This window comes from Panthera pardus, unplaced genomic scaffold, assembly GCF_024362965.1.
Source record: "Panthera pardus isolate Hobbes unplaced genomic scaffold, ASM2436296v1 HiC_scaffold_6, whole genome shotgun sequence".
Taxonomy (NCBI): Eukaryota; Metazoa; Chordata; class Mammalia; order Carnivora; family Felidae; genus Panthera; species Panthera pardus.
The window spans coordinates 89,941,463-89,966,071 of NW_026526991.1; the positions used below are offsets into that span (position 1 = coordinate 89,941,463).

A 24,609-nucleotide genomic window follows, 5' to 3' on the forward strand; every position below is an offset into this window, starting at 1 on the left:
TTCTGTTTCTCAAGACCAGCTAGCATTTTATGATCATTGCTTTAAATTCTGGTTCCAACATAATACTTATATCTGTTTTGATTAACTCCCTGGCCATATGTTCTTGTTCTTTCTTTTGGGATGAATTCCTCCATCTTGGAATTTTCTCTAGGACTCTATCTTTTGTGTATCAGAAAGCCTGTGCCTGGTCCCGTTTCCACTAGAGCTGAAGCTTTGCAGCACTCTATGATCAGTAGATCTGGTGCATATGGGAGGTTTGTGCTGGTCTTCTGGGGAGGGGCCCCTGCTGCTCTGGCTCTCAATCAGACTTGCCCTAGTAAAAAAGCCACCTGCAGAGTGCCAGGGGGTAGGTCTTGCAGTAAGTGGCTCAATCCTCCACTGTGTGTGCTGTACTGCTCCCTAAAGTTTGCTGTACTGATAAGGGGGTAAACAATGGCATCAGCCCACTCTCTTCCCCAGGGAGGGTATTTCGTGCCCACCGCTGTTGAGGAGGTCTTCACAGAAGGGGGAACAATCTCTCCCCTTGTGACCCAGGCTTCTGTCAGATCCCTGCCTTCACCCTGTCTATGTTTGATCTGTCTCAAGGCCTGTTGGTGCACTGTTCCTCTGTTTTAACTCAGATGAGTGGCTGGGTTTCAAAACTCCAGATTTTAGGGACTTAGTGTGGGGCAAACTTGTGCTGATACCCTAGGGGAGGGTCTCACTCCCTTGTGGCTGATAATGGTTTCTCTCAGAAAAGCAGTTGTATGACTGGCAGGGACTTGGATTTTTATGGTAAAGCATAGCAAAACAGCCAGCATCCAGGTTAGCTGCCCTCAGCAGGTGTCTCTGCTTGTATGCTAGTGAATGAAGCAGCTCAGTGGCACCCACTAGCTTTTTTGTCCTGAGAGGCAGTGCTACCTCTTCCAAATGTACTGCAAGAAGGGGAACTGTCTCTCCCAGAATGATCCAGGAGATCCTCAGAGCATGCTGTCCACTCCTGGGCCTCTGCCCTCATTCTCCACAGGATCCCCCTATGCCTGCCATGCTTGACTCTGGCAATGGCACAGGCTTCTAAAACTTCAGACTTTTAGCTCTGCTGCTTGTAAAATCTTGCGATAATCAGTCCCTCTCATTTTCTCAGTCAGCATTGTTTTGGGGAAGTGTTTTTCTTGTGCAATCCCTGCATGCTGCTTTATCTTTCTCTCTCATTCCTTCTCTCCCCTCTCTCCATGATCAGGGCTCCCTTCCCTGCACAGCATCTGTGATTCCTTTCTCCCCCAAATCGTATCTCCACACCTCCTACATTCCACAGTGTGACCTTTTTTTTCCTTCTAGTTGTGCAGTTTGTTCTCTCAGTCCTCAGATCAATTTCCTGGGTGTTCAGAATGATTTGATAGTTATCTAGCTGTGTTCAAGAGACATAGCAAGCATAAGGTCCTTCTCCTACTCCACATCTTAACTCTCTCCCCATTTAAGCAAAAATTTAAAAAGTTGAACTATACAACATAGTGAGAAGATGGGGCAATGGGAACTCTCATCTGTTATGAAATATGTGTGACCCTATTAAAAAGTGTCTATGACCCTAGGTATATACCCTAGAAAAATTCTTGATATTAGCTCAGGTGTACATCAACAGTGGATTAGATAAATAAATTGAGGTTCTTTGAGCTAATTGAATACCATACATCAATGAAAACAAATCAAAACCACATAGGACAAGGTGGATAAATCTGAAAAACAATGAGCAAAAGTTATATGGCTCAAAAAGTACATACAGTTTTATTCCACTTATGGAGACATTAAAAAGGAAAGCTAAAATGTATATTTCTAATGAATGCATAGATATCCTTTGGTGGTAATGTGAAAAGGTAAAATGGTGAAAACAAAACCTACAAAATACTTTTCACCAAAGGATACCTCTCATGTAGAGAAAAGAGATATAAAGTGGCACACGGGCAGATCCTATGATACCAGCAATATTTTGTTCCTAAACTTACTGTTTAATAAGAATTCCTGCTCAGGTATTATTCTTTAGTTTGTATATGTATTATTAAATGTTCCTCATGTATTATATAATTCACTGCACACATCCCAAATAAAATGTCAGATCATGTTATTCCTTTGGCAAAATCCTTCAATGCTTTTGATCTCACTTGGAATACAAATTATGTTGGCTAGTGATTATTTTCCTTATTGGAGATCTATTTTCAGTTTTTCATTTTTTGCTTCCTTAAGTCTGAAAATGTCCTATACATAATAGGTTTGACTTTTAGTAGTTTCACTATGCCCTTTATTTCTGCTAGGGTAGTTTCCAATTCTGCAATTGTGTTTTATTTTTCTTGTGACCTGACTTTATCTCCTTCATCTCCTTGACTTCTTCTTTTGTAACCTTTAACCAGGTTCTTGTTACCTATTCATTTTGTCCTATTTTCTTCTTACGATTTTTTGTTCTTTTCCCACTTCTTCTATTCTGTGTTGAATACAAATCGGTTTTGTGACATTTTTCTTCTTTCTTCTGAATCCTACTCGGTCCTCTACTTTAGCAATAAAAACTTACCATAATCAGCCCCCAAAATATATAACTTTAAAAATAATCACTCTAATAGCACTAAACTAACACTTGTACTTATCTTTACCTGAACACGTTTTATCTTCCAGCCACTATATTATATTAAACATATCTCATATGTTTTTATTAATTTTAAAAATATCATTGTCATATTTTATTAAATTCACTCTAGTGATGAATAATATGAACTCTAAGAAAGTTGAATAAAAACTTTCTTTAGTGTAGGGTTGGCATATACTGCTATCTGACTTTGGAGTCTCTGTACCTAAATTCTGTCCTTACTGCCACTCTGTTTAAATTATGTTTGAGGGGTGCCTGGATGGCTCAGTTGGTTAAACATCTGACTCTTGATTTTCATTCAGGTCATGATCTCATGGTTCATGAGTTCGAGCCTCACCTTGGGCTCTGCACTGACAGTGTGGAGCCTGCTTGGGAATCTCTGTCTTCCTCTCTCTGTCCCTCCCCTGTTCATGTACTTGCATTCTCCTTTTTTCCTCTCTCTCTCAAAAATAAATAAGCATTTAAAAAACAAATTATGTTTGAATTTGGCACTTCTAAAAACCCAACAATTTGGATTAGGTCTGCTTGTTACTAAAAGAGCTTCAGTTCTAATAAAGCCAAATACAGAAGATCCTTATGTGCCCCCTTTATTTTTACTTACACGTGGAATTTTTAGCTTCTGTCTAGAAACTGAATACAGTTGGATTTAGGTCTTAGGGAGGGGAAAGTGTGAGATAATTATTATTCTGTGTTACTAATTTAGTTACTTAAACCTGAAAAATAGAGGTGCCATTCTGGTTATCTAGTTTGTACTCTTTCTGTGTCATGAGCTAGATGATAAAGTGTTTGGAGGTTTTTAGCTCTTTTTAGACCAAGCAAATGTTTCATGAAGACAAACCATATTTTAAAGCATGAGTAGATTTTTCTCAACCCACATTTATCAGTTTATAATTAGTTCATCAGTTATTAGATTCTAGTATAAGCTTGTCATCAGTAATAAGGGTTGCTAGCTTTGTTAAAAGGTCCTATTTGGCACTGTAATAAAAATTTTGGAGACAGTGCATTAGAAGCTACTAGGAAGAAGCAACTTTGAATCAGAGGTTGATTCTTGCACCTAGATTGAAATCTTGCTTTACAGTTTTGCTTTTATATATACCACTCTATGTACATTATTTATGAATATGCTGTCTTTCCAACTAGATCATCAGCAACTTCAGAGTATGGTTTTGTTTTCTATTTCTCTCTCTCCCTCTCTGTCTCTCTCTCTTTTTTTTTTTTTTTTTTTTTGAGAGAGTGAGAGACAGCAGGGGAGAGGCAGAGAGAGAGGGAGAAAGAATCCCAAGCAGGCTCCATACTGTTGGTGCAGAGCCTGACATGGGGCTTGAACCCACAAACTGTGAAATCATGACCTGAGATGAAATCGAGTCAGATGCTTAACCAACTGAGCCACCCAGGCACTCCAGATTTCTATTTCTCTTGATTCTAGTGAATAAATAGTTCACTAATTAACATTAAGTAAGCTAAGTAAGCTAAGTAAGCATTAAGTAATACCTTAGGGGAGAAATTCTTTTTCTTTTATTCTTAATTTCTCTGAAATATTAGAGATGAACACAGAATATAGAATGAATATAGAAAACGTTCCATACCTTTCTGGATATTAGTGGCATAGAAGAGAGGAATAAAATGCCCAAAATAAAAGTTCTATGTAAATGGCTTACAAAATTAGCTACTTAGCAAACATAATAATCAGGGCCCCCAAAGTGAAATAAATAAAATCTAAAATATGTTAAATGACCATGGCTGGGGAAAGAAAATATTTGAAAATTTAAATTACCCATATTATTCAATAATATCTGTGTCATATTTATTCAGCCTGCATGTTTTCTATTTTTTTTTTAAATTGTTTAATAATCCAAGTTTGGGAAATATAAAAAAAACTTTGTTCATGTTGGCACTATTTTTGACAGTGATGAAATATTACTTAATGCAGTTGTCAAATAAATAGAAGTACTGCAGTCTGTCCTCATTTCTCAGATATTTGCTAGTGATGCCTCATAGGAAGAATCACATTTAAAAAGATCATTGTTTTGGAAGGAGTTCATCTGGAAAATCACAGACACTGTGGCCTATTTACAAGATAAGTCAGATGTGGGTGATGATAACTATTTGCCTGTGTTAATGTAAAGACAGTAATTATTTGATGTTTTGCCAACTTTCAAGTCATACTGAAAAAATTTACAATAATCAATGGATTCTTTCAAAGTGGAAATATTGGAGGCTTTGTATAAGAGTTAAAAACTTCTTGGAAATTAAGAACTTTACAGATTCTCAACAATTTGTATGCATGTGTGTATGTATAAAAAGGCATCTGTGATACATGAGCAGTACTGAGACATTTAGATAATTACCAGTCATCATAAGTAGGCTATCATAACCTCAAAAGTATATCTATATATAGTGAAGAGACATAAATGATCTAGGAATGAAGTCTTCGTCTGCCTTGTGTACCTGGTAAATTTCAAATTCTACACTCAAAAGAATGACTATCACAAAGGTGAAGAATCAAGCTGAAAGAAGTACTAATTATGACACTTTTATGAGACTCAAACCAATCTTCTGTGAATTTCTTTCACATTTCACATTTTAAACTTATATATTTAAGCCAGACTCAAGAAAGAAAAATGGAATTAGAGTGATAGGATTACATTTTGGGAGGGAATATGAGTTGTGTATTTGTCATCATCATGTCTTTATTTATGTGGAATTCACATGAGTTTGGTATCTATCCAGAAGTATTTATTATTTTCAGAATCTTCTACTGTTAATTAATATTAGGAATAGTTACTTAGGCTCTTTATCTTTTCATATATATCAGGAGTCAATTATTTAATGGAAAAATAAATCCTCACTTGTTTTAAAACACTGTATTTACACAATTTTCTATAATCACAGCATGTTTTATCTGTGGAAGATTTAACCCTTCCCTGGAAGAATAAGCTATAAGATATGGTCTGCCTAATGGTCACCACAACTTTGATGCCCAGTTGGTGACCAAATCTCAGTAATCTTGGGCTAAGTCCATCATATTTCCTTGCCAAGCTAGCTTCTCCTTTCTGCTATTTTAGTAAACTGATGTCTCTATGTAGTCGGTTGGCAGCCAGGAATGTGGAGGTATTCTAGACACCCTCTTCTTTTGTTTTACTCATAGTCTTTCACCAAATCATATAAATTGCACATTTTCATATATTATGAATTTGTCCCCTCCTGACCACCACTATTGTAGAGTTTTTGTCAATACCTTCATCATCTCTTTGGGCTAATGAAGTGCTCCTCTAGTCACCCATCTGTCATTCTGTTGCCTTGCATAATGGCTCTATGTCATCAGCTGATAAATTAGAAAATCCTTAAATTGTCCATAAAGTGTCCTTAGGATCCTACATAAGTTGGCCCCTGTTTGCCCCTTTTATCTGGTCTCTTTCCAGTCTCTCAAACTGAACCCTAGTTGTAGCCATTCCAAATTTCATACAGTTTTCTAATCATTCTAGGCTTTTCCTAACTGCTTCTCTTTATGTTGTTCTTCACTAAAAGTTATCCCCACTCCCCACCTTCTTTCACCATGTGCCTTAGTTGGCATACTCATTTTTCAACATTCAGATCAAATAGGTAAAATTGATAACTTTCTTTTGTGTCCTGTATACACATAGGTCTTTCACATTCACAGTACCTATGACACTTTATTCATACACATCTATTTACTTGTGTGTTTTGCCACAATAGAATGAAAGCTGCTCAGATATTGACATTCTACTTTATTCATCTTTGTGTCTTCAGAAAATTGCAAAAATTTTTTATGGTTAATAAATACTTATTGAATTGATAGATGAAGTAACAAAAGTTAATACCTGGGTTTTCAATAGGCATTTCAGGTGGAAGTCATATTTTTTGATTACTGTTGAGAGGCACTGTCTGGAAAGAAAAAAAATGACTTTGTCTAAAAGTGGGTAAGAAAACTTATATTAACTTTAGCATATTTATCATAAGTTCTGTTTTGTCCATGATTCTATAGCAGACATGGTTTAAAAAGGATTGCTACTGACACGGTTTTAAATACCATTTCGGAAGGATGTTTATAAACTTTATGTAACTTGATAGCCTACAGACATATCTGAAAACTTTAGAACTCCAAAGAAATCCATGACAAATTAACCAAACCTCTCAAAGACTGTTCATAATATCAAACTATTCTTACTTCAAAATGTAAGTTATGAAAGGATTTATGAGCAGATAATGACAAATACTAACATCAAGAATTGTTAAATATGCAAACACTTGTAGAGAATTGCTCTCAGAATGAATGACATATATTTATAATAGATAAGTCTGTCTTTGGCATCAAACCTCTGTATCTTTTTGCCCTAAGCTTCCCTTATTTCTCCAACCTTATCTGTGCTTAGGTGGAATACATGTGAGATGAGCAGAGGTTCTTCTTACTTCACTAATCAAAATTATTTTCCAAACATCATGACTTTCTCTTCCTATTTCTCTTTCTGGAAACCGCTGAATTGAACAAATCATACAACACAAAAAGTGTTAAAGACACACCAATGTATTTTACAATAACTGCCTTCTCAGCCTTTATTAAATCATCACTTCAGTTGGATTAAATCTGACAGTTCAAAGACAAAATGCATTGACCATGTAAAAAATCAGTGGAGGTATAGGAAAAGAATAGTGAAAGATTTGGCTATTGAAGGGAGGGTTTTTATATAAAATATGACCACAAAACTTAAAAGACCCTCAAGAATATATACCCTCAGCACCTTGCTGTTAAGCATTATATTTATTTTATAGAAAAAACCCTGGAAACTAATGAAGGTGTATGATTTGCCCAACTTCTAAGAGGAAGTTAAGTCAGGGAAGAGTGAAACTGAAAATAAAGCTCCTGCCATCTAGTGTGTGATCTTTTAATGACACCATAAAGTAGTCTGAGGAGGGAAGGCAGAATAGCATTGTATTACAGAGAGCAGTCTTGGAGGTCTCCAACTTGGAGGTCTCCAAGATGGCAAAGTACGAGATCCCAATCTCTGTATTCTCACAATTAGACAACTATCTATGAACAAAAACAGCTCTGGGAGAGCTTAGGAATCCTTGCAAGAAACTTTGACAACACCGTAGAACAAGAAACCCTGAGAATAACCACACAAAAATGGGAGGGTACTTTCATTTTGCCTGCATCATCTCATCCTGCAGGCCAGCACTGCTCACTGTCCATAGGGAAATCCCCTTGCTGGGAAAGGGACAGTAGGTGAGCCAGCAGCTTCCCCCAGCCTTTTGGGACACTGCAAGAAGGACCTGCATTGATTTCACCCTACACAGAGACCAGCAAAGCTGAGATACGTAAAGATGGCCAGGAACAAGGAAGAAGGGGCTGCCAGCATCAGCAGTGTAGGGGGAGTTACTATGGTTCCCAGTGACCTGCACTGCAGAGGGCCCCAGTACCTTTCACCACTGGAGAAATCAACAGCCAACACAGCAGCTGCAGACCCGCAGGCAGATTTCACCATTTCCCTTCCCCTATCACACACAGGTATTCATATTCACAAACAGCAGCTGCTTGAGTCCCTCCCAGCTCCCTTTCCCACCCACTGCCACCCTAAGGCTCACTGGCAGCTGGTTCCCAAAGTGTGCACCTGCAAGCCCTTGGCCTGGTTTCTGTACTGGCCTTCACTGCCATGCACATGTTTTAGGGAGATACTTCAGGCACAGGAATGCACACCAATTGTCAGGACCCCCACAGATGCTTGTGGGCCTGGTTCTGGCCCTGTTTCCTGTGACTGGCCTACACTGTTGGGCTTGCTTGCAACCAGCCGCTCCAGCTGTGTACCTGTATCTAACCAGCCTGAATCCCATAATAGCCTCCATTGCTGTGCACATGACCAAGTTGAGACTGCAGCCACAGGAGTGCATACCAACATCCAGGACCCCACAGTGCCAGTGCACCTACAGTTAGTCGTAGCCCTTGCTGCCAGCCCTGCCCTCCCCCATACTATATGTATGTCTGCAACCAGTCCCTGCCACTACACAGGCACTTGCAGCTGACACCCAAACTCTATGTGTGCGTGCCACCAACTCTAGCAACAACCATTGCCTACCCTGGGCCCTAGCTGTTGGACCCAGAAACACCACTGAAGATGCCAACAGCACTTGTTAAAGATGTTGTAGGCCCCAGTGGCCTGAGCTGAGGAGACATCACATTCACCAGACCTGGGTCTTCCACATGACTGTATACTTGGTGCCCTGCACCACTAGACTCACAGCCATAGCATGCTCCAGTCTGCCTCACCTGCAGGTGAAGATCCTGTACTGAGGTCAGCCTATAAAGTCTGCTTCTTCCCAGGCCCAGACATCTAGGCAAGGCTCCAAGGATCAAAAAGAGTCAGGGAAATATGACACCACCAAAGGAACACAGTCAACTTAAAGCAACTGACCCCAAAGACATGGAGCCACATGAATTGCCTGACAAAAAATTCAAAATAATTATTCTAAAGATGCTCAGAGAAATATAAGAGAACACAGAAAGACAATTTAATGAACTCATCAAAACAATGTAAGAACACAATGAGAAGTCCAATAAAGGTATAGAAAACATAAAAAAAGAACAAGAGTTTTGGAGATAAGAAATACAATGGCCGAACTGAAATTCAATATAGAGCTTCAGCAGAAGAAGGGACCAAGCAGAAGAAAAAAAACAGTAAGCTCAAAGACAGATTATTTGAAATTACCTAAGCAGAAGAACAAAAACAAAATTAAAAAAAGTAAAAAAGGAATTAAAAAAGTCTATGGGATTCATGGGGCCCCATAAAGAGAAACATGTGCATGTCATTGGAGTCCTGAAAGAAGAAGGTAAGAGAAAGGAGCTGAAAGCTTAGTTAAATAATGGCTTTTGAACTTCCCAAACCTGGGGAGATATTTGGACATTATGAAGTAATAGGTTACCCCATAATTTCAATCCAAAATGATCTACTCCAAGACATATAACAAAATAAAATGGTCTAAAATCAAATACAAAGAGAAAATTTCAAAAGCAGCAAGAGAGAATAATTTTTCCTCATAAAATAATCACCATAAAGCTATCAGTGGATTTCTCAGCAGAAATCCAACAAACTAGGAAAGTAGGATGATAAGTGTAAGTTGCTGAAAGAAAAAACAAAACAAAACAAGAAAGACCCCTGCCAACTAAGAATACTTTACCCAACACAATTGTCCTTCAGAAGTGAAGGTGAAATAAAGACTGTCACAAACAAAGGAAAGGAGTTCTTCAGCACAAGGCATGCCTTAGAAAAAATGCTAGTTCCTCAAGCTGAAATGAAAAGATGCTAATTAGTAACAGGAAAACATGAAAATATACAACACACTTTACTGGAAAGATAAGTATATAGTCTAATATAGTAATAATGATGTGTCAATTACTTAACTCTAGTATAGAGATTAAGGGAAAATATTAAAAATAGCTAAAGTTTCATATTGTCAATGGATATATAATACAAAGAGGTATAAATTCTGACATCAAAAGCATAAAATGTTAGGACAGAGTAAAACGTAGAGTTTTTATGCAAATAAGGTTAAATTGCTATTGGCTTAAAAGACTTATAAGATATTTCAAGTAAACCTCAGAGTAACCACAAAACAAAAACCTATCACAGATATGCAAAGGTAAAGAGAAGAAATTAAAGTCTACTACTATGGCCAAACATCAATTCAGGAAGAGAGAAAGGAAGAGAGAAAGAAAGAAAGAAGAAAGAAAAAAAGAGAAAAAGACAGAAAGAAAGAAAGAAAGAAAGGCTACAAAACAAAACAATTAACAAGATGGCAATAGTGAGTCATTAACTATCAATTATTATTTTAAATGTAAAGTTTTTCAGTCAAAGGACAGATAGTAGCTGAATGGATGAAAAAAGACAAATATACTGCCTGCAAGAGATGCCCGTCAGCTTCGAAAGCATACATATATTCATAGTGAAGGGATGGAAAAAGGTACTTCATGTATAATAGAGACCAAAAGATAGTAGAGGTAGCTATACTTATATTACACAAAGTAGACTTTAATTTAAAAGCTGTTACAAGAAACAAAGAAGGATCAAAAGAGACTATTATGAACAATTATATGCTAAAAAAATTGGACAACCTGGAAGAAGTGAACAAATTCCTAAAAAATACGACCTACCAAGACTGAATCAGGAAGAAATAGAAAATCCAAATAGACCAATAATAAGAAGATTAAATCAGTAATTAAAAACCACCCAACAAAGAAAAATTCAGGAGCAGATAGCTTCATGGGTAAATCCTACCAAATATTTAAATAAAAATTAATGCCAGTTCTTGTCAAACTCTTCCAAGAACATGAAGAGGTAGGGACACTCCCAAACTCATTATATGAAATTAGAATTACCCTGATGCCAAAGCCAGATAAGGACAATACAGAAAAAGAAAACTATGAGCCAATATCCCTGAAGATTATAGATGCAAAAATTCTCAACAAAATACTTGCAAACCAAATTCAACAGCATATTAAAAGTATTATATACCCCATGACCAAGTAAAATTTGTCCCTGGGATGCAAGGATGATTCAACTACACAAATCAATAAATTTAATAAAGCACATTAATAAAAGAAATCATTGATCATCTCAATAGAAGCAGAAAAAGCATTTGAAAAAATGTAACATCCTCTCATTATAAAAACTTTCAACAAATTGGGTATAGAAGGAACACATCTCAACATAATAAAGTGTACATATGACAACCCACAGCTATCATCATACTCCGTGGTGAGAGGTTGAAAGTACTTCCTCTCAGGGGTGGCTGGGTAGCTCAGTCAGTTAAGCATCCAATATTGGCTCAGGTCATGATCTCACAGTTTGTGAGTTTGAGCCCTGTGTCGGGCTCTGTGCTGACACCTCAGAGCCTGGAGACTGCTTCAGATTTTGTCTCCCTCTCTCTCTCTGCCCCTCCTCCACTCATGCTCTGTCTCTTTCTGTCTCTCAAAAATAAAATAAACATTAAAAAAATTTTAGAAAATACTTCCTCTAAGAACAGGAACAAGATAAGTGTTCCCACTCTCACTCCACCTATTCAACATAGTACTAGAAGTCTTACAGTAATCAGGCAAGAAAATGAAATAACAGGTATTCAATCTCAAAGGGAGAAGTAAAACTGTGTCTGTTTGATGATGGTACAGTCTTGTATATAGAAAATTCTGAAGATTCCACCAAAATACTGTTAGGACTAATGAATGAATTCTATAAAGTTTCAGGATGCAAGATAAATACATACAAATCAGTTGAGTTTCTATACACTAACAATGAAAGTTTTGAAAAATAAAAAAGTTTTACTTACAATAGCATCAAAACAAAAACAAAACCAAAAAAAACCTTAGGAATAAAATTTAACCAAGGAAGTGAAAGAGCTATACACTGAAAGCTATGAGACATTGATGAAAGAAATCAAAACACATAAATAGAATGGCATCCAAGTTTTTATATCAGAAAAGTTACTATTGTTAAAATGTTCATACTACCCACAGCCATCTATAGATTCAATTTATTTTTTTTAAGTAAGCTCTATACCCAACATGAAGCTTGAACTCACTACCCTGAGATCAAGAGTAGCATGCTCCACGAACTGAGCTAGCCAGACATCACTATTCAATATAATTTTATCAAAGTTCCAGTGCTATTCTTCACAGAAATAAGAAAAATAATCCTAAAATTAATATATAACCACAAAATATCCGGCAGAGCCAAAGCAATCTTGAGAAAGAACAAATCTGGAGGCATTATACTTCCTGACTTCAAATTATATCACAAAGATTTGGGAATCAGAAGTATTATGACACTGATATAAAAACAGACACATAGATGAATTGAATAGTCTTGAGAGCCCAGAAACAAACCTACACATATATGGTCAAGTAATATTTGACAAGAATAATAAGTGGGGAAAGGATAGTCTCTTCAATAAATAGTTTGGGATAACTGGATATTCTCATGCAAAAGAATGAAATTGCACTCTATCTTAAACCTAAAACAGCAAAGGAAAGAATGCATAAAATGAAAAGGCAACCTAGTTTATGGGAGGAAATATTTGCAATCCATATATCTGATAAGGGGTTAATATCCAAAATGTGTAAGGAGCTCATACAACTCAATAGTGAAAAATCAATCCGATTTAAAAAATGGGCAGAGGACTTGAGTAGACATTTGCCTTAAAAATATATACAAATGGCCAACAAGCACATGAATAACAAGTACATAAACAATATCACTAATCACCAGGAAAATGCTACGCTTGACTTTAGCTCAAAGGCTGAAAAGAAATGGGGAAATGCAAATCAAAATCACAATGTGATATCCCCTCACAGCCCTTAGAATGGCTATTATCACAAAGACTCTGGTCAAGGCTATTCAGAAAAGGGAACCCTGGTGTACTGTTGGGAATGTAAATTGGTTCAGCCACTATGGAAAACAGTATGAAGTTTCCTCAAAAAATAAAAAATAGAATTAACATATCATCCAGCATTCCCACTTCTAGTATTCATAGGAAATTAAATCACTATCTTGAAGAGATAGCCGCACTCCCAAGTTCTTTGCAGCATTATTCACAATAGCCAAGACATAGAAACAACCTAAATGTCCATCAATGGATGAATGGATAACACGTGTACATATACATATACACACACACATATAATGTTATTATATATAAAATGTATATATACACACATGTATAATGCTATTATATATGAAAAATATATAATATGTATCAATACTATAAATACTATATATAAAATAAAAATTATATTTATATAATTTAATGTTGTATACAATATTAATAGTTAAATGGAATAAGTGCTGAGTGTTAGACATTTGGTTTTAGTCCTGGCTATGACATTAATTATCTGTATGATGGTTGACAAACTTTTAAACTTTTCTGTGTTTTACTTTCCTTACCAGAGGAGAAGCAGCAATGCCCTGGGGTTAAAGGGAAGGGGTAGAGGAATTAGATTTTGAGATTAGTCTGTGACTGCCGAATTTAACTCAGTGGACACTTATATTGCACAATGGTCATGGTCACCAGACTTCTGTGAGGGGGCTGGCAATGGCAGGGTAAGACAGAAACAGAAGGAAAACTGTCTTGCTCTCCCCTTCTTCTCACAGCCTCCCCTTGTCTCTCTGTGCCCCAGACAGCATCTACCTACACACAAGTGACAGTCCTCCACCAAACCAGTTCAGAACAGTCCTTTGTCTCCCAAGGATTTCCCACTTTTTAAAGAATTTGTCAGATTTGATGCTTTCTTCTAAGGTTTTTTTTTTTTTTTGGATAAATTTATTTTGGAATGAGGAAACTACAGCTGTTGTTAATATGCCATTTTGATGGGAACCTATACCTGATCCATGTAATTAGCTATAAAATAAAAAATTTAGATTAAGATATATTCAAAGTCCTCTGTAGTCCTACCCATTCTGTGACTTTGTTGTGTGAGGATGAATATTTTGGGGAAAATAAAGAGAGGCATACAGGGCAAGACAGAATAGTTTTAATAAAAGAATAGGGTCTTTGCAAATTTCACACAGCCCTGATTTCTGTCCTACCACTAATGAACTGAATAGCCTTATGGAAGTTATTTAACCTTCCAGAACTTGGGTTTCTTTGATTCTGAAGTAAATTTTGTGTCTTATCACAGGGCTGTAGGGAGAATTAGATGAGATAATGCATGTAAAATGTACAATAACTCCACTAAGTGATTGATAGCTATTATGAATAGTCACTAAAAATGATTTTAACTCATATTTTTTATATCAGGCTTTGCTTTGGAGATTATGATATATACCTCCCATACCCAATTTTTTGCTCATTCAGCTCAGAACAACTTTAATTTCAGATAAACCCATACTGTAGCACTGATATCTTCTCCCAGGCTAGCTTCCTGATGGGTCTATTCTTTCAAATAATACACGCATACATTTAGATATGAGAATCAGTTAGGATATGTTCATTTACTGTCATTTGAGTTTCCCAGTTTGAATTCATGCTCTTCTGCTTATGATATACCAGTTATTTTCAGGGAATTCAAGAAAAATTTAAAGCAGGATGTGGTGACTTTCAAAGTGTGGAAATTCAGTTATACAAAGAGCTTAGTGACACATGCACACGCAAATTCACAAAATGAATGAGGAAAAAAATTCTTGAAAACATAATAACCGGTAGCAGAGATATTTTAAAATGAATGTTAGATTGTTCTGGAAGGTGTTAGCAGCTCTTCAAATGTATCTGAATAGCTGTGAAGAATAGATAATTATTAACAGAATTTGCCAAAGGGAGATATCTATTAAAAGTACAATAGCTTCCACGGTACTAACGAAAGGACAGTTTTTACAGTCAACTGAAAAATATTGTGATTTGGCACTTGAGAACTTGGTCAGAAAGTAGTCTTGGAACAAAGTAAAATGTCTTACCTGGATATTTTCCAAATATGCATAAATTCTAGAAGTTGGTTCAGATAAAACTGACTGTGGTCATCTTCATGCTGTAGACAGCAGAATATATTAATATTTATAGAGTGAATAGGAATGAGTACCAGATAAAAATAGGTCTGTGGCTTCCTGCTGTCATTTTATTCACCTCTTTTGATAACCCTCATTCATCATTTTAATACTTTGTTTTAAAGACTTTGTAAGACTCTTCTTAACTCTATAAGCATTCTTTTCAAAAATGAATCAGAAGCTGAGCTTTGGGAGAGGAAAAACCTCAAGGACAGAAGAAAAGTATCCTGGCATCACCAAGGTCAAACATTAAGTTCTCCTAGCAGAGGGCAGTTTTGCAGACTGGTTCTCTCACATACATGCACATTTTCTTTACATTTAGGCTATGGATCCCATGGCAGTGTGTGGCCTGACAGCTTGCCAGATCAGTTGGCAGGCCTAGAATGAACTCCCAATTTTTCAACTTCACCACACCTTGCCTCCCAAATGTGAGTGTAACAGAACTTTCTATTTCGTGAACATTGAAGTGTGCTAATGAGTGACAACTATAAATTCCAGGAGTTTTCAGGAGGCATGTGTTTTCTCCCAAGATTAGCAGAAACTACTTATCATAAACTATCAGTCCTGTGGTCCATACGCATAAACACACACGCGTGCGTGCACGCGCACACACACACACACACACACATTTTCACACCATAACTCCTTGATTAGCTCTTCTGCAACAGGCATTCATGAAAATCCTGTGCAAGTCTGCAAAGGAGAATGCAATATAACTTCCCCATAATTGCACCATTTTCACTATACACAGCTGTTTGAGAGCTTAATGCCTGGTGTGCATGCAATCTTGGATGTTAATACACAATCTATTTTTAAAACTGCCTATTAGAGCTCCTGACAGGAAACATCAGAAGGAAAACCTTTATATGGCCTAAGGTCAAAGGTGTATTATTGGGCTCTTTTGTGAGGAAGAAAGAAGTTGTTACATGGAGAGAATAAGGTCATAACTGTAATACAATACCTTGAATGCACGCTAAAAAAAAAAAAAAAACAAAAAAAAACCCAAAAACTTTCAGAAGAAGAAAAGAAACTTCTTTCAGAAGTTAAAACAACCAAAGCAAGCATATAAATAATGACTTATTTGCATCTTTCTGTATAGCATAATCATATTCATTTTAAAACCACTTTACTTGGCTTCCAGAGATGCCTTTGGGGGAGAAATTGGCCTTTGTCATATTGTCACTTACAAGGAAAGTTTTGTTTTGTTTTGTTTTGTTCTTATTTAAGGGAGCTCAAAAGTCTAGAGAACAGTCTTGAGCAGTTGTCCATGGAATATATCATACACTTTACTTTTCTCCAAAGCTGAAGGCATACCTTCATCTTAAGGAAAAAGTTAAGGTTTCTTTTTTTTTCCTTTTTCATACAAAAATCTGCTCTCTGTGTTCTGTGAGTTTCCTTGAGCTAAAATGAAATTTGATTTTATGATTAATGTCAACAATGTTGAAAATACTTATCAAATTTGAGAGACATAAAGAGAACATTTTTTTAAAGACTCAATTATACACATCTAGTCAAGATGGAGATTGTAAAATTTTGAAATTTAGAGAGATTTATATGGACTGTCAAACTATTTTATGAATAATCTCATGGAACAAGAATTAAATTACCATATTTCTGTATAACACAAGCAATTTTAAAATAGGAAAGGCATCTGAGATGAATTGAATAGTACAATGTGCCTTGTACAATTAGAGAACTCTAAAAGTATCTACTGAAAGGCAATGGTGTCAATAAACTTAATGAAATGATAATTATCATAATGTTCCTAGCATTATATAGAAGAAATAAGCCATTGTATGTTGTTTTACTGGAAAGAAAATATAATTGTTTATAAATGTTTTTATACAGCTAAAATTATGAAAACTGTAGAGAATTTTGAAACCACTTTAAACAATAGGATCAAGAGAGAAGAACATTCAGTATCTCCTTACCATATAGAGTTTGTAACGGTAAAAAGCTAAAATGCCATCCCTAATTTTATGACATTAGTAACTGGTACTTACGTAGTCCCAGTTAGGCACAGGCACTGCTTTAAGCTTTCATTTACATTTCTCAATTAAGTTACAATAATAATCATATTAGGTAAATATTATTATTCACATTTTTTAACAAGGAAAGTAGGGTGAATATAATAATTTATCCAAGAGAAGACATTTGAATTTGGTAGTATGGATCCGGAATCTCTGTTTTTAAACAAGATGCCAAGTTAGCAAATTTAACACTCTTTATTTATATTTATGGTGAGAACTAGGTTTATATGTTCTAGGATTAATACATAGAAATGATTACCACCCCTGATTCATCTGTGTCAGGTGTTCTTACTCCAGGCTTTAGAAGCATAGTTATCTCTTTCTTTTGAAGCACATATCTCTATCAGACTTTTAAATGTATATTTGTTTATTGTATGTCTTCTTTACCAGAATGAAAACTCTGCATTCTAGAATAAGTACTGAAATGTCTTGTTTGTCTTTGTATCTCCAGTATTTAGAAGAGTGCCTATATGGTAGTTGATGAATAAATGAGTATCTGTCTGCACGTATTTGTTTCCTAAGACATAATTCTGAATTTTAAGTAGGTTCGCTAACTTGTTCATTCACTATGTAAGACCCTCAAAGACAAGTACTAAATATTGCATGTAAAAAATATTCAATAAATATATGTTGAATTGGGGCACCCGAGTGGCTCAGTTGGTTAAGCATCTGACTTCAGCTCAGGCCATGATCTCACAGTTCATAAATTCAAGCCCCAAGTCAGGCTCTGTGCTGACAGCTTGGAGCCTGGAGCCTGCTTCAGATTCTGTATCTCCCTCCCTTTCTGCCTCTCTCCTGCTCACACTCTGTCTCTCTCTCTCTCTCAAAAATAAACACTAAATTTTTAAAAAAATATTTGTTGAATTGTTTTTAGATTATATATAATGTACTTGCATAGTATCTTAAAGTAAACCCTTATAGATTTTAATAAGGATGTAATATCTTCTCTTTGAAATATGATGCTAAAAAATCCTTCAAGAACCAGTATTTGGGGCGAATAGAGACATGGGATGCCTTTTTAATAGTTTGTGTGGAGGCTACCACTGCTCTTTAACTGAGAGTCAGAGCCAGTTGAATCCCCTGTGCACTAAGCCCTTTGAAGTCTGGGATGTTGTTGATTTTGTTCAGTACTCTAACCTACTACACCACAGTGATATAGTTAATATGTGAGTAAATGGAGAATATATAAACTTCTGTGTCATCAAGCATATTATCTTTTTAAATGTTTATTTATTTTGAGAGAGAGAGGGAGGGGCAGAAACACACACACACACACACACACACACACACACACACACATACACACACAGAGAGAGAGACAGAGAGAGACAGAGAGAATCCCAAGCAGCCTCTGTCCTGCCAGCTTAGAGCCCCATGCAGGGCTTCATCTCATGGACCATGAAATCATGACCTGAGCCGAAATCAAGAGTCAGGTGCTCAACCAACTGAGCCACCTAGGCACCCCATCTATTTTTAAATAACAGTGTTAGAGTAGGAGAAGTTGTGGTTGAGAAAAAGCATTTATACTTTTTATCTGTAAATTGTTGAATTGGCCAAGAGATGGTGATATTCACTATAGGAAGTAAAGTTTGTGAGTTGAAGCATAAAAAAAGCAGCCATGTAACTTAAATCCTGCTATGATCCAAATGAGACATTGAAAATTAGGAATTTCTAGTGATAATTATACACTTTACACCCAGAAATGACTATATTCTTGTCCCTGGATATGATGATGACAACAGCCCATAGATATTACATTGGCTGGAATTATGATATAGTGAGCTCTATGACTAGACTAGCTGTGCTCAAATTTCATCTCCTTCTTTAGTAGCTATGAGACTTTAGGCTGAGAACACCCTTATCTTCTGAATTTTCAGTACTTTTATTTAAAAAAAGGAAAATAATAGTAATTATCACTTTTTTTGCTCTTGATTTATTGTGAATAAATACATATAAAGCACTGATAACAGTACTTGGCATCTAATATATACTTAATATGGTTAATCATCATGGAACACCTATCATGTCCCAGACTTTGAGGTAAGTGAATATAGCCATGGAAAACAAAACTATCTATCTATCTATATAGATATCTATATATCTATATAGATCTATATATCTATATAGATATATATAGATATCTATCTATATATATAGATCTATATAGATATATAGATATGTATATATACACATCCCAAGTATACTTGTCAGGTAGGTTGATAGCATAAAGTATGGGCTATGGAGACTGACTGGGCTCAAATCCAAGCTCCTCTGCTTACCAGTTCCATGAATATGATCTGGGCACAGCCATGGAGCTCCTTGTGATTCAGTTTCTTTATTTTTAATAGTATTTGCCACATAGAATTATTGTGAAGATTAAATAAAGTCCCAGACTTAAAATATATGTCAGCATACATTGTATTCGAGTAGTGGTGTTAAATGGATTTAAATATAAACCTTAATTTACATGGAATTGAAATGTTAGTGATTTGTGAATTGCTACCAATGAAATAAGTTATTTTTTAGCAACATGAAAGTTCTCAAGGAGAGTAGAAATTCTAATCATATATTTTCGCTTCTTCCCCCATGTTGAAATGAAACATGATGATTTTAGCTTTTTCAAAACATTGAGGACAATTTGAAGACTCTTATGTTTATTAATATTGAGAGTATTAGTTGTACTTTATAATGTTTCTCTGTGGAGATTTCAGATGCATAACCCTGGAGCTGTCAACACTGGCTGAGTTGAGTACCAGTTCCAAAAGATTTTTCTAAACAACTCTCTTTTGGCCTCATTATGTTATATTCCACATAGATATACTGCAACCTAATGCACCACCTGACACTTTTTATGATGAAACACCTCAGACTAGGAAAAAAAAAGTCATGCACTGGAAATCTGTTATCTGATGTAAATGACAGGGTGATGGGATTTTTGCTTAAAGCAGGTAATTGGAAGATTCTACAGATAAAGCTGCCAAAATATCAAAGTTCATTGCATACTGTGCAATTTGGGTTTGAAATAACTCAAGACATCACACAGGGAATAAAATTCATATCTAACAGCATGGAATTGTGTCATTAAAGCACAGTAATCCCTTTCTGGGTAGTTTTATTATATATATTATGAATATTAATCTGTCTTGATTTAAATTGTGTTGATACCGACAAACAATCTTCAAATAGAACAAGTTATTTTTCTTCTTTCAATGGCTTCCCCCTCACATTTTTTACTCTGTACACTTCCTAGTGGCTTCCTGGATAGTATGAATATAATAACCTTAATAAGTTTCTCATAAGTTATTTTTCCAAGAGACCAATTGATTTACTATTATACCAGGGTTGCAGTAATGTGTTCATGTAATTGCTTCAGTTCGAATTGTTAACAGGCATTTAGGTAAATATTTCATTATGTTTCAGTAAACATACTCAAATGAACATGTATTCATTAAGCTATGTAATTCCAAACTGGCAACCATCCATAAAGATAGGAATATTGTCCTTAAAATGATCAGCTTGAAAATTCAAACCAACGCTAAAAAAATCTTACCTTTCGAGATAATTTTCCTGGAACTTTCCCATTTTTATGAAGAGTAAGTTGAATAACAGATTTATCTTTCTGAAATATTTTGTGGCTCCCCAAAGGGTAATCACTGAAGAAGAAAAAAAATGAATACAGTCATTTCCTCCAGAATACTCCCAAGAGTATTATTTTCCTCTCTGACTTTGTTTCTTTTCATTTTTTTGGAACTTAGTCTGGTAAAATTTTATATATATCCTAGTCCTATATACTTATTTAAAAATATATCCTCATTATATTCATTTTAAATGATAAGATATTACAATTATTCTTCAAGTGCATCAAGTTAGAAAATGATTAGATATCTTTGCAATGGAGATAAATTATAATAGAGAATATTTTACATATCCAAAGTTAGTTTTTTTTTTTTTTTATACAGTCCTCTCAAAGCTGAGGACAACATCCTTCTGGGAGGTCTAATTGATGCCACAAAGTGTATGCAGGGACCACTGTATCAAGGAAGTGGAGCAGTGAGGTGGAGATGTCATGGGCTTTAGAGACAGATTTACTAGCTCCATGACCTTAGGCAAGCCAATTAAACTATCTGAAACTCAGTATATGTATTTTAGAGTTGATATTATTAATGTCCAAATGAAAGGGTTGACAAGCAAATTAAATAGACAGAATATCCCCACATATTTTAGAAATTTCTAAAGGCATAATTTTCTTCTTCCTTCCTTTCCGCTCTCTCCCTGTAAGAGCCATTAAAAAGGATGAATTATGTTAATGTACTTTATTAAGGATCTTGGTTAAATGTGTGAAGGATTTCAGTAGAAAAAACCCTTATATCAAAACATTTGAGGGGTGCCTGGTGGCTCAGTCAGTTAAGTATCTAACTTCAGCTCAGGTGATGATCGTGAGTTTGAGCCCCTCGTCAGGCTCTGTGCTGACAGCTCAGACAGAGCCTGGAACCCAGATTCTGTGTCTCCCTCTGTCTCTGCCCCTCCACCACCCACACTCTGTCTTTCTCTGTCTCTCAAAAATAAATAAACATTAAAAAAATTAAAACATTTGAGGCCCTTAAGTTGACATACCCATTTATCTGGAAAATTCACTAAACATTTGGGATCGGTTATTCCCAACAGTGACAGAGAAATAAAGCATTACTCAGTTGATAGCTAGTAAATTTTCTATAAATGTTCTTATTTTGACAACTGATATCTTTTTTAAGAAGACCCAACACCTATCCACTCACTAAATGGTGAATGTTGGTATCCATAACATTTGTTTTACACCTCATTCCCGCAGCCCCTGTTAGATTTCTGTCCCAGTACTCTCTGTATTGTTCCTTGAGTTATTTCTGCTGCTAGTCTACACATAAGGCATGGCATGTGTATTCCCTGAGTTCCTGCCTTCCTCACTGACCAAGTTCTGCAGCAAGGGCATTCTCCATATTCTATCACATGGACTCAAGTTCCTCTCCTTTCACCTCCCTCCCCCAACTCCTCTTTCCATGCAGAGTCCTGTTTTCCTATTCCTATTCTGGGAAACATTTTAAGAGTAGTGGACCACCTTGCTATCAGAATTCCTCGTGTGTTGAAGGCTGGACCCCAGTCTAGAGACTTAGTCTCAGATATGGTTGCTGCTTTCTTGAATTAACTTTTTTTTTTCTTCACCCATTTGTATGTATACCCCTTACTAGGGCTTCCAAATAAAATAGAAGATGGCCAATAAATAAGAATTTCAGTAATAGTGAATATATTTTTTAGTATAGGTATGTCTCATGTACTGTTTGATATATAATTTCAAAATTTGGGATTTTTTGAAACTGAAATTTAACTGGAAAGCCTATATTTTCATTTACTAAATTTGCCAATTCTACCCCTTTCTAAAAGTAGGATCTAGTTCTTCTCTTATCTTGCCTTCACTCTTTGTGTGTTTGTGCATGTGTGTGTGTCTGTGTGTGTGTGGCAGGATCTGAGTAGTTATCAGATTTTGGGTAATTACCAGAGTTTGTAAGTCTCTTTTTTACCCCTATAATTCATCTCTCTCTCTCTTTTTTATGTTACATTATGGGAAACTTCTGAATTGTACTAAGCTGTGGGAAACAAAACAGATAAGAAAAATTCTCCTCTTTCCCTTTTTCCAGAAGAATAGTTTACTCAGAGTTTATGGCACTTTTTTGTAAGCTGAAATAAATACATTTATTTATTTATTTATATTTATATTTATATTTATTTTATATTTATTTATATAAATATTTATATATATTTATATATTTATATATAAATATATATATTTATATATATATAAATCTATATAAATATATAAATATATTTATATATTTATTTATATATAAATATATATATTATTTATTTATATATATAAATCTATATAAATATATAAATATATTTATATATTTATATTTATATATATTTATATTTAAATATATATAATATATAAAAATATATATATTTAAATATATACATTTATATATATTATATATATTTATATTATTTATTTATTATTTTATTTATTTATGTAAGCTAAATACATATATTTTTCTGTTAAAAATGAAATCATTTTATTTTACCTGTGTCTCTAGCCTATAGCTAAATATTTTTTAACTTACTTTCTAAGACTTTTTTAATCAGAAAATTTAAACTATTTTACCCATAGCAATGCCTTCTGCTGTTATTGCTGTTTATATTAACTATGAGTTTTTATTGTTTTCTTTCATTTGTTGAGGTTACTGAATCTTCTTTGAGTCTCTTCTTTATCTTTAGAGGCTTGGAGACATAAATATATTTTTATATTTATATTTTTTATATTTATATTTTATATTTTTATATTTATATAAAATTTTATATTTATATATAATACATATATTATTTATATATAGTTATATTTATATTTTATATAAATATTTATTTTTATATTTTATATTTATATATATTTTTAATCTTCCAGTGGTTACCTAATATTTAAATAACATGTATCTTATTTTTTCCATTGTAACCTCAATTTAATCACTGTGTACATCACATTCTCAAATAAGCCTTAGCACCTAAATATGACATCAGTTTGGTTCTCCCACATTGCCCTCCAATTGCCCTCCAATTGTCCAAATGGGGACTGTATGAATTGTAGGTCTAGATTCTCTTATCACTTAACTGATGAAATCAAGAAAAGTGTAAGTAAAACAAAGTTAGAGATGGGAATTATAAAAAAGACAGATGTCTGAAAACATTCTATTTTTAACTAAAAATATCTAAATAGACTCTCAATTGCCTAAGTTTGATATCAGAGTAAAGGAAGACTTTGATATAGGATGAAGGGTCTATTGATTACAATTTTATGTCTTCTTTCTGGCATAAACCAAACCTACAAGTAATTATCTTTAACTTCTAGTTCCACATTCTTTATAAAAAGCATGTACTTGAACTTGAGGAACAACCTGAATAAAGAATTGGTTTAGATTTTTATAATTATTGCTCTAATCATTTAAAGTTGTTTCTTCCACATTTAATTCAGCAGTAATAGTTTTTAATAATTCCTTTTTATCAGTTGTTATAAAGAATTCAACTTAGGTGTGCCTGGGTGGCTCAGTCCACCAAGTGTCCAAATTTCTTGATTTTGGCTCAGTTCATAATCTCACAGTTTGTGGAATTGAACCCATCCTTGGACTCTGCACTGACAGCCCAGAGTCTGCTTGGGATTCTCTCTCTCCCTCTCTCTCTGCTCCCTCCCACCCCCCCCCCCCCCCAACACACACATGCTTTCTCTTTCTATCAAAACAAATAAATAAACATTAAAAAAAAGAATTAAGCGTAATTTTTTTTCAGAGCAACACTCTTTTTTTGTTTTTTATACTTATATCCTTATATAGAATCCATCTGAAATGCA

At 35.0% G+C, this 24,609-nt stretch overlaps 1 protein-coding gene across 3 annotated transcripts in view; it reads right to left on the reverse strand.

Moving 5' to 3' along the window:
- PIK3C2G (phosphatidylinositol-4-phosphate 3-kinase catalytic subunit type 2 gamma) overlaps nucleotides 1-24,609 on the reverse strand; it is a 350,214-nt gene that overhangs the window by 269,218 nt on the left and 56,387 nt on the right. For all 3 annotated transcript variants that reach the window (XM_019452113.2, XM_019452112.2, XM_053894931.1), the window contains exons 6-8: nucleotides 20,734-20,836; nucleotides 15,067-15,137; nucleotides 6,454-6,517 (exon numbers count right to left, since the gene is read on the reverse strand). In XM_019452113.2, the coding sequence (XP_019307658.2) occupies nucleotides 6,454-6,517; nucleotides 15,067-15,137; nucleotides 20,734-20,836 (238 nt within the window). The remainder of the gene's footprint in view (nucleotides 1-6,453; nucleotides 6,518-15,066; nucleotides 15,138-20,733; nucleotides 20,837-24,609) is intronic.